This window comes from Macadamia integrifolia, chromosome 12 (assembly GCF_013358625.1).
Source record: "Macadamia integrifolia cultivar HAES 741 chromosome 12, SCU_Mint_v3, whole genome shotgun sequence".
Classification (NCBI taxonomy): domain Eukaryota; kingdom Viridiplantae; phylum Streptophyta; class Magnoliopsida; order Proteales; family Proteaceae; genus Macadamia; species Macadamia integrifolia.
This window is the reverse complement of record NC_056568.1, coordinates 23,199,641-23,211,477: the sequence shown is the minus strand read 5'-3', so window position 1 is coordinate 23,211,477 and position 11,837 is coordinate 23,199,641. Positions and strand designations below refer to the sequence as shown.

At 38.1% G+C, this 11,837-nt stretch overlaps 1 protein-coding gene across 1 annotated transcript; it reads left to right on the top strand.

Annotated features, from left to right (window-relative positions):
* Window positions 1–6,653: 6,653 nt before the first annotated feature.
* Window positions 6,654–8,166, top strand: LOC122057364 (probable membrane-associated kinase regulator 1). The gene has a single exon (XM_042619435.1). The coding sequence runs from the start codon at window positions 6,864–6,866 to the stop codon at window positions 7,890–7,892; it is 1,029 nt and encodes a 342-aa protein (XP_042475369.1). The 5' UTR covers window positions 6,654–6,863; the 3' UTR covers window positions 7,893–8,166.
* Window positions 8,167–11,837: the final 3,671 nt, after the last annotated feature.

Sequence of the window (11,837 nt, the reverse complement as noted above, 5' to 3'; positions counted from 1 at the left end):
CAAGAAAAAAGATTAGGTGACTCTAATTTGATAAATCATGTTGCATTCTTGTAATTTTTAAAAACTACACGACTCATGACTCATGACTCATGACTCATGATTATAGAGACTATAGCAAAATGATCCACCACATGGGCCACATATGCACATAAAATGGCAAGTTTTCTTTCACGCAGGTGAAGGGTTCATGCCACAAATCTATTGTGATCATTGTTCCCTCTATATGTTGGAGGTCTGAAATACTCTGTCAATTTAGATCCAAAACTGAAACTGACAGTTTAGAATTAAACTGAAATTTTTTTGTTTGATTTTGTTTCTTGAAAGTAAAATTTCATTTGGCTTTGGTTTTAGACTAAACTGTTGGTTTGAACCGAAATTAAATAAACTTTAATATGTACAAATTGAACATTAATTATACTAAACTTTACCATTACATGGCTTTGATCAGTCGTGTCAAATTACCTATTATGGGTTTCTTTGTTGAGTTTTACAAGAATGCCTAAATGATACCAAATTGGAGATTCTTGGATTATATATTCATGAGATTGTAATTTCCTTATTGGATTATTTTTCTCACTTAAGCTGAATTTACCAACCGAATGAAATTGAATAAGAACTGAAAATAAAACCAAATCCGATTTGATTCAATTTTGATCTGAGGTTCTAAAAAGGGAGAAAGATGATGCAAAACTGCATAGGGTATGCTAGCGTTGGCTACTGGCTATATATCTTTCTCCTACATCCTATGAAATGACATATCTACCCCTATTGTGGGAGGAGAGAGATAGACACAATGACATACTAACATATGCCAAGTAGACAGACAAGGAACTCAATCTCTAATGAAAAGTATTCAGTTTACTTTTAATTTTAATTTCTTGAACCAAAATATAAAAACAAATTGATTATTTTTTTCTATTTTTATACTTATTCCTAACGAACTGTCCAATGGGACTTTACTCACACAAACTAGAGGGTAGGGGGAATGATAGGGAGAGAGGGGGGGGGGGGGGGGGGGACACACAAAATACAATCTCACACACCCATTTTACAGGAATCCAAACACTAACCTCCTAATGCTTGCTGTTCAAGCAAAAACTATAAGATAGAACCAAACTGATTGACACTTTACCTACGTTGGTCCCTATGAAACCCCTCTTGGGCCCTCTTCACAATATCACATTATATTTTGGTGTGGAATTGTACTGAATTGGTTCATCCCAAAAAGCGTTTTATCAATTATGTAGTTCTCATTGACAATATGGTAGTTGGAGATCTTGTTGTTGCTAAGGCTAAGGCCTAATGGGAATCACTTGATAAAGTCGTAGTGGCAATATCAAGTTAAAAAGTCATTTGTCTGGTATCCAGGTACAATGATGACCATTGATGAAGGAATCCTCCTTCCCAATCTCTTAGGTTATGTTTGGTTGTAAGGGGAATTAAAAGGAAATGAAGTGAAATTTTCATACTTAAAAAAGAAATATATGTAATCATTATCCATATAACTTTAACATTAACTTCAAATCATTCCATATTTTGTTATAAAGTTTCACTTTATTTTGCATCCAAAAATCATTGCTATAATATGTAAAATAAAAATTACATGTAAAATATTCTTTACTAAATATGGTTAAAAACCTTAAGTAGTTTCTACAATCATATGGAGTAATGATTATATACATTTCTTTTTAAAGTATGAAAATTTCACTTCTCTTCCCTTTAAATTCTCGTTGCAAGCAAATGCAGCCTTAAGGAAAACCAGAGAGAGAAAGAGGCTTTTTTCAGAATTTTTTTTATCAATATGGGTGAGAGAATGCCACCCGATATGGCATGCACGCACCAGCACGGGTTAAAATCGTCTGCAATTCGGATCTAGTACAATTCCGTAAAATACCACCTTCAGGGGGTGACACGTGTATTGATACCAATGCAATGGTCCAGATCTGGTACAACTAATAAAACTTTAAATCAGTGAAGAGTCATTTAAATCAGATCTGGACCATTGCATTTGTATCAATACATGTCACCCCCTGAAGGTGGTATTTCATGAAATTGTACCAGATCCGAATTACAGACGATTTTTTTCCGCATTTGAGACTAATAAGAAGACACACAAGCATCTATGATAAGAGACAATATGTTCTTTTTATACCTACTCATTATGTCTTGACTCAGGTACATAATATCAGGTAACGTTATTTCTCCCATCAATATTTAATAACTCCAGTAGCTAATAGAAATCTCAAAACTTCATAACAAAAGCAGGCAAATGACATATACCCTTCAGAAAACTATTTAACCCACATGGATATGACGTGGCTACTGGCTACTACTAATTAACCATCAATCGAGTGCAAGGACCACTGTAAGGACTTTGGGATACATCAAAATACACAGGAATCAGGATCAGCCCCACGATTAAATACAATGGGTCTTTAATCTTTCTTTAAATGTTCACGCAGAGGGATCAGAAAAAGGTCTTTGCAAGCCTTAAAACTTGGCACATGAAGAGATCATGACGTAGACAGCGAATGGATCCCTTTTGCTTAGCCCGCATCCCTGCCTACCAATAGGGCAATAAGGTCCACCCCCCCCACCCCCACCCCCACCCCCACCATATCTGACATTCGCAATCTTTCTGGTCATTACACAATATGAGTGCTCCTACCATGCTAGTGGTTGACTGCCGTGAAAACATCCTTTGCCGTGGGTGCTGTGATGCGACAAGCATCTGATGGTCAGAACGACATTGAGACACGTGTTGATGTCATCTCAACCTTCCAATGTTCATTGCACCACCCCAAACAATAATCACCCTTGACTGCCACGCAAGATATAAAGATGAAAATCTCATGTATGGTTTTGTAGCATAGATTCTTCGAATAGAATGAACAACTATAATGGATGAATTTGAAGAAAATTATTTGAAGGTTTGATAAGGACAGTTGCAAGATACATTAAGGAAATTTATGGAAATAATCAACAAACGTCGTACGAAAATGCACAAAATATGTAAAATTCAATTTTGATGCATAGAACACTATAAATATTAGGTAAGATAACATTAACAACTTTCGTAGTGACCGCACCAAGGCAAAGACCAACAAAAAGTCATACAGAGGCATCTTTAGTGCATGAGGTGGGTGGTAACACAGTCATTTTGTACTCATCTATGTCTAAATATAAACACATACAAGTAGATAGCTTTATTTTTCTCATATTATGTGAAATATATCATATATAAAAGGGAAAACAAAGTATATATAACAAGACAACTTCAAAAAGGCAGGAATCAATATTTGGTTTGGCTGACTTGCTTGACCTAATTCCGATTTTAAATCCTTGGAATGCATAGAGAAGAGATGATATATTGAATAATATGAAATTCCACGTCATTTCTTAGATATCCAATAATCAGAATTATCGCATTATTTTCATGTGGTAAAAAAACCCTAGGTATATATCTCCTAATATATAAGAAGTAAAACCCTCTGTCAACACATAGGAGCCGTAATGATCATGATCATCCCACCCATCATTAAAAGCCAAAAATCCTATCCCTGTTTATGCTTTTGCTTACACTTCTATTGACTACCATGTTACCTTTCGGGGAACTCTCTTCCTACTTCAAGTTGAGGGAATATTTTTTCCCTTGCTAAAAGCTATTACTTGCGAGGCTAAACCACCCGCGAGATATCATGTGGACTTGAAAGTCTTTGACTGGAACAGTTTAAAGTTGAACATGGCAGTCCCTTTGATTAAGTCCACTCTTTCCACCAGTAATTCAATTTTAATGAACGGCTAACCTTACCTTTACAAGTTTAATTAGTAAATGGGTTGCATGCAATAATGTGGAGCACTTGCACCAGTTCTTGGTTTGGTGGTTGTAAATGAGCCCAACTAACCTATCCCATACTCTACTTACTTTTGTGAATCCAACTGTTAAAAGTTCACCATTGTTGGTTGCTGGTCCTTTCTATGTCCTTTCCTTAATTAGTCTAGTCTCAAGTGGGGCTTGGTCTAAGAGGTGCAAACCTCATCAATCTAATCATTTTTTATTTAATGATGATGATTGGGCTTGCTTGGGTCTAATGATGTATTAATTGATAAGCCATGCGACATTAATATAAGGTAGTTGTTAGATAAAGCTGGTCTTTTAAATGCCATCTAATTAAAATCTACCTAATCAATCCAATGTGAGAGGGAGAGAGCAATCTTCTCTTTTGTAAATTTGTTAAAAGTGTAGTTTGTTCCATGCACCTTCAATTCATAATTTCATATCGGTAATAGATTTTCGCCCTCTCTAGTGCATTTTACAGACAGATGTGCAGGTCAATGACAGTAGAGGGAGCATCTGGGGCAGCATAATCATTTCACACCTGTTGTATCTGGACGTTACATGTGTCCGACCTCCAGGGTTCTTTTCTCATTTCATATATACCTATATATGGGGGAAAAGATTTTTGAGCTGGCAGCATTGGTTGTGCTAATGCACTCACCGCTCCCCCAATTGACAAACCGTCTCTCACCCTTCCCATTGGCTGACTCCACACTCGACCAACTAGGGAAAAGGTCCTTGAGACGAGGACAAGACTACGCCAACTCTCTCTGGGTTCATACCCAAAACTATTAAAATCAGAATTAGAGGTTGAATTAATTCTATCCCAAAAACCCTAGAATTAGCCGTCAGATCTGAAAACCCAATGATCCCATATCAAACCCTAGATTTGGCCTTATCAAATTGGCCGAAATTGAAATCGATCATGACCAATTCTGATATGAATCGATGGATTCAATTTTGATTTTTGAAATGGCGTTCATGAATCATGCCTCACAACTTTACTTTGATGTACTTAAGTTTAGCTGTAATTTATAATAAACAAATGATATTTGTAGTTAAACTTACAAATCTTTGTTTTGGAAAATGTAATCATCTTCCCATTAACCTTTCCCTTCTCACGTGATCTACATCGACACCGTGTACGCTCTCCTTAATACCTTCCCAACAGGCAACAGCATCTTCGTGGAGGTCGCTGAGTCTTGATACTAAGTACTTAGTAGTTTTATTAAATAATTAAGGATTAGAAAAAAAAAAAAAAAAAAAACAGATTAATCTTGGTCAATCACAACTCCCTCTCTCTCTCTCTCTCTCTCTCTCTCTCTCTCTCTCTCTCTCTCTCTCTCTCTCTCTCTCAATTAGATGGATTAAGCGGCCAGAGATTCTTAATATGAATAGTCAAATAATATATAGTTTGACTGAGATCTCCCTTTTATGAGACCAACGAATCAGGTTATGGGGGTAGGTATCAACTCACCTCTCCCAGCCATGAGCCATGTGCATATGCATGTGCATGTAAAGTCATTCGCAGGCATAGACGCATAGTGTTCCAATTGGAGTGTGGCCGGCCTGGCCCCCATTAAACTGTTGGTTAAGGGAATTTGCGTAGTTCCCTGAAACAACACTTATAATACTTTTAACAAATAATGTAGCTAGAATGTTAACAGTACGTAAACGTTGGCCCACCTTGTTTGAGCCGGGCTTGGTCCCTCTCTCACTCTACTTGCCCTAGTGCCATGATAAAGAGAGGGAGATGGACTGTCATGGATAAGGAATGGGCAAGTGGATTGCCCTTAAAAGAAACCTCTCTCTCTCAAGGAGGGCTGAAATCATGACCTCTTAAATGTGAGGTGTTGGTACTTAGTCCTTATCAACTTAGTTACTCCATGATACTAGGATATTCACCCTAAGTTTATAGAGGAATTGAACTCGAGACCTAGACATTCTTAGGTATGGTCCCAACTCCCAAGCCATCTAAGCCATGCCCCTTTGAGGGTCTTTGTGTCTCTCCTTCCTCTTACCTCTCACCAACACCGCCCCATTCCTATGCGATTTTCCACTCAACGTGACCCATCTCTGCACTCCCCCCCTCCTCCTCTTTCTCCTCAAATAGAACTTTGAAAAATGTTGGATATACGATGAGATCAAACTTAAGATGGTACTTCCGAGAGGGAAGATGAAGGAAAAAACAAAAGAAAGCTGACCTATCCTTGAACGATCAAATGACCAAAGTGTAGAGTGGAGCATCAAGCACTCATGAATCACATTAGCCGGGGTTCAAAGAAAGTGCTCCTAACGAGAAAATTTGAGAAAATAACCATAACCAGATCGAATTGGGCAAGGTTTAAAAACTTGGAATTAGATACAACATCATTGTCCATCAATTCTATTTCGAAGCAGATCGAATATGGCCATAATCCTTGAAAAAGAAACTTGGAAGAAGCATATATATATATAGCTTCTACTATTTTATTGATTTAAGAAAAATTGACAGAAAAATCTATATGCATTAATGACTAAATCAACAAAAAATTGAGAATCAAGGATAATCAAAATCAGGTTGGGCCAATTTCATCAATTCTGGTCCGATTCTTTGAACCATGGCCTGGGATCCCCTTCTTCATTTATATAGTAAATTACCAAATCAACACCACAAAAATAGAAAAATATCAAACGAGTAATCTCTTTCTAGTTTCTTAGCACCCCTACCACGTGCATGGCACGTGAGATTACCAAAAACACCGGTATATTACTCCAAACACGACACATCCCTGCAATCCACATGTAAACTGTTAATGGGTAACAGAGGAAAACGAAATTACAACCAGAAATTTCAAAACTTCAATCTTCCCTTCTCCTCTCCTCATGTGATCATCCCTTCCATTATTGTACTCACATTTATAACCAAACAACACCCTCATCTCTCTCTCTCTCTCTAGAAACCCATCTCTGTAATCTATTTTCTTTCAATGTAAAGACTAAGGACACACCATTTGAATGATAACATAGCAAAAATCAAGTAAAGATGGGAGGTGGAAGAAGAAGAAGAAGAGAAGGAGAGAATGAACCATCAAAGTCTCTCACCTCTCCTTCCTCTCCTTCTCACTCTTTCTCTTCATCCTCTTCTTCAGACTTCGAGTTCACGATCTCTATTTCCCCTCGCAAAACCGCCTCCAACCTCTGCCCTGCAGATGAACTCTTCTATAAAGGCCAACTCTTACCTCTCCACCTCTCTCCTCGCCTCTCTATGGTTCGAACCCTCTTGCTTGCCTCTTCCAGTACTTCCTCTTCCTCCGACACCAACACCACCACCTCTCGTGACTCCACCGGCAGTTCCAACGATTCCCACTCCTCCTTCTCCAGCGATCTCGGTTTACTCGCCGAGTGTGACTCGTCCAGACCCAGTTCCGTTACCGAGGAAGACGAATTGATTAAACGACTCAACCACAGAGAACAAATCAAGAAACCCAAGTACTTTTCCTTTTCCAGATTCTCTTCTGTGTTTCGGAAGAACAGAGATCAAGAGAACGTGCCCGTGCCTGTGTCGGTGTCGGTTTCGGTCTCGGCATCTTCGGTGAAGCGGATGAGCTCGTCGGCCAAAGACGTCATTCGTAAGTACTTGAAGAAGGTGAAGCCTTTATATGAGAAGCTTTCACAGAAGCAACAACAGCAACAGGAGCAGAAGATGTCGACGATTGCAACTGCAGTATCTTTGCCGTCGAAAACAGAGAGATTCCCCGCGGCTGTCTCCACCGCCGGTGGCGGCTGCGGCGGCGGAGTTTCGAACACAAGGAAAGACACTCATTCCTTCTCTGGGAATCTGAGTCTGAGATACCCACGAAGGAGAAGCTGCATCTCGAGCTGCCCATCATCGATGCGGTCATCGCCGAGCCATTCGGGAGTTCTTTGTCCAAGTTCTGTGATCACTGGGAGGGGTCTAGGAGGAACATACCATTCAGATTCATCGTCAATGGAGGAGTTGCAGAGTGCGATTCAGGGAGCTATTGCGCATTGTAAGAACTCTATGGCCCAGAGTAAATCATTGGTATGTTAAGAACTCCGAAAGCGCTAACTTCTAATCTTAGCTTCAAAAATTTGCTTCTCTCTAATATTTGGATTTCAAGTTCTAACTTCTGAATCTAAAAAAAAAAATGTTTCCTCCTGCAAGAATTAGTTTAATCCAATGATAATTAATTGGAAAACCCTTCTCGATTTTCTCTTAAATTGGCTTTGATAATCGAAATTTATGATATCGAAGTCAGATTTGTTGGTGTATTGACTAATTTTGTAGCTAAATTAAACAGATTAGTATCAGCTGTTCTGTTCCATCTTGAGCTAGTTCATCGTCCCATCAGTTGTTTCGTTGAATTTGAATTTATTCTCAGTGGATGACCATCTGTCTCCGTCTGTTTGGTGAATTTTAATTGGAAATTCTGGTCAGCGGGAGGGAAAGCATCCATGTGCCAATGTGGGCGCTTTCGGTACTGGACTATATCTGTTTATGATAGAGAGAGAGAGAGAGAGAGAGAGAGAGATGGATATTTACGACGAATAGTCGTAATAAATTCTTGGTTTTTTTATTTTTATTTTTATTTTATAAATTTCTTTGTTTCTTGTTTATGTCGATCAGTTGATCAGATTCTAGTATGATATTCCAATCGAACAGCAAGAATACAAAGCAAAGCGTCTTTTTTTTTTTGGGGGGGGGGGGGGGGGGGGGGGAAGGGGCCCCAGGGGGGGTGTTGTGAACCTGTGAGGTGAATACGGAGTGGGATATAATGATAAATCTCCTGTGGTGTTCCTTACATAAGAGAAACACCGTACGTCCAGCCCATTGATTCAGTAAATCCAGATCTTGTTGTGTTTGGATCGGACGATGATGAATACGACAATTACTGATGCGTTTTTTTGCAAAATATTATTGAATCTTTTCTTCCTCTTCAAAACTCCAGCTTCTATATATATAAAAAATGGGAAATGGTTGGGTATGCTGCGGATATCAAGTATGCTAACATCCATTGTGTCTATCTCTCTCTTCTCTTTTTCTGAAATGACCCTCATATCCTTCCTAAATGATACTCCATCATGTGTTCCTATTGGTGCTAACCGCTAACATACTTGATATCGGTGGCAAATCTATCCCTCTCCCATAAAAAAAAAAAATATATATATATATATTTATATATTTGATGGAGAAAGAGCCCTATCAATATGGTGTAGATAATACCAGCACATAGGTAGAGCCGGTGTAGGGAGCATCTTCAGCACACAAGGGTAAGGGCAGCATAGTCTTTTCACATTCACTTGTGTTTGGGCATAATCAACACTAGATTGATAGGGTTCCCTTATCTAAAAAATGAAATATATTGGACAAGACAATGATGCAAGTCATGTGACCCCTATGCTAACACGGTTACCAATGAGAACACACACAAAGGCATCAACATTAATGAGATATTTTATTTTACATGGGTGGTGTCGTAATTTTGCATGCACCAATGTCTAGGTGCAAAAACCACACAACCAGGTAGCTTTTTTTTTTCTCTACTATGTTTTAGAGCCCAAGAACCCTATTGTCTGACATAGGTAATGCCAGACACACAAACTAATAGGAGGGCGTGCAAGAACATCTTCAATGCACAATTAGGAGCAATGTGGTCTTTCCATGCTCGACTCAGTCTGAGCATTTCATCAGCCAGACTAGCATAGTATTTTCCATTATATTTTAACTCCCTCCCCTCATGTAAGGGATTAAAATTAAATCGGACCAATTGAAATGAGTAAATTAATCAAACCAAATTGAAGCTGATTGACGTCAGTTTTGGCTTTTAATTTTAGAAAATGGATTACAAGACCTATTGATATTAGAAGAAGGTGAAAGATCACCGCCTGGTTGCACACAATTTACGCCTTCTTACGAGGAGGGTGAAATGGCCACCCCTGCCTGTGATAGATGACCTGGTAGGTCGTAGACGATTTTGATCCGACCTGGCCCCTCCTCTCATTGGTTCATGCACTAAATTGCAGGGTGCATACAGTGGCAGGTAGCTATCTTCTCCCTCAAAAAAAAAAAATGTTCAAGAGTGTGAAAATTGCATCTAAACAGAGAGGGAGCCAAATAGTCATCCCTCCCCCACGTAAGGTAGAAATACCCATCATATTAATGATTCTTGTGCGTTTCAATTCGCCTTGCATTGGTGCAAGGATTAGAACCGAGATGGAGAACTCTTATGGACAAAGTTTTTTGTTCAAGAATGGTCTTTCCTCTCATTGGTTCCTGTTCTAGTGCAAGCGGATGCGGTGATTCATAGACAAAGTTTTTTTGAGAGCGGATCATCTATTCGTACGAGCAGATTAGTTAAACTGGTTTTACGTTAAATAGGTGCCATGTGTTCAACCTGAGTAAAGAGGTAAGCTTTCGTTAATTTATTTTTTTAAATATTTTTTTATTTTCCCTATTTTTGAGGAATTTAAAATTGTTTAGATTTTATTAATCGTTTTTATCTCCTCTATTTGTGGAGAGTTTCATATCGTGAATATCTCTCTCTCTCTCTCTTATGACTGAAAACCATTACAAGCATGGCTACAGTAATTGAAGAAAAGTGGGGGGAGAGAGAGAGGATACTCACTACTCCATTTGAAATTTATAGAGATAAAATAAGAATAAAAAATATAACTAATGAAAATTGATAATAGTTTATCTTAAGAGATTGTTTTTCTAAAGTTCAATTTCCAATTAAAGTGGGGACAAATGAGGGGCAATCACGAACCCAAATGGGAAGATGAGTCAGATTACTATAAAATTGCTTGTAATGATTTTCAGTCACGCATGATTAACAAAGTGATGATTGGTGATATATATAAAGAATCGATATTCACAATCTGAAACTCCTCACAAATAGAGGAGATAAAAACGATTAATAATATCTGAATAATTTTAAATTCCTCAAAATTAAGAAAATTAAAAAAAAAAAATTGAATAAATTAATTAATGAAAGTTACCTCCGTAAAAAGGTTGGACACATGGCACCTATTTAGTATAGAACCAATTTAACTCATCTGCTTATACAAGCAAATGATCCACTCTTGTTTTTTGTTCTGGCCTTTGCACACAAATACAAGGGCACTCTCAATAGAAAAAAAAAAAAAAAAAGGTCATTTTATACTTTTTTCTGTTTTTTTGGTAGAAAAAGTCTTTTTACACTCGGGGCCCTTTAGGTGGAGATGAGATTCGATCCTAAGATCTAGCTGAAACCATTAAGACCCTCACCGACTGCGCGAGTTAGCTGGCAACCCTCATAAACGACAAGATTATGCACCAACTTTCTATAGCAAACACCCTCTCATTGTCGTGTCCCAAGCTTATTGGCCCCGAATATGGGGACATGAAGGAACAAAGACACCTTCAGAGTATCTATATAGGTTCGTTTAGATTAGATTATGAATCAGTATTGACATTTTTTTCACGTCCAACATGGATTCCGTAGCGGCGCACCAAAGCAATCGGACGGCCGTAGATTGGCCCGATTTGAGGGGCGGTATAGTGTTAGATTTGAAGCGGTGAGTACTGCGGTGATTTCAATAATCAGAAATTTAGAATTGAGATTCCAATCGGCCGACTCCAATTCCAAATAACAAGGTTTTAAAACTCGGTATCGATTTCAAATGATACTGATATGGATGACATCAGTATCCATTAGAATCAGATTGAATTAGATAGTTAATTTAGGTCATTTTTTAATATCAAATAGTCAAAATTATCAAATCATTCTTCCATATGACATAAATCAGCAAATCGATATTCAGAAAAGACATTTTGCAACCCTTTTCCCGATCTTATTTGTATTTTAGTCAAATGTGATGTGGTATGTTTTCTTAAACCCAAATATTATTAGGGACCCAAAAAGCCCGCCTTACCCCAACCCCTGAGATACAAATCATTCTAAATATCCAATGTAGGAAAAACTATATTCTAAAGATTTGTAATCCTATTTTGCGA

Coding starts and splice junctions, on each gene's coding strand:
- LOC122057364 (XM_042619435.1), top strand. CDS start 6,864: ATGGGAGGTGGAAGAAGAAGAAGAAGAGAAGGAGAGAATGAACCATCA.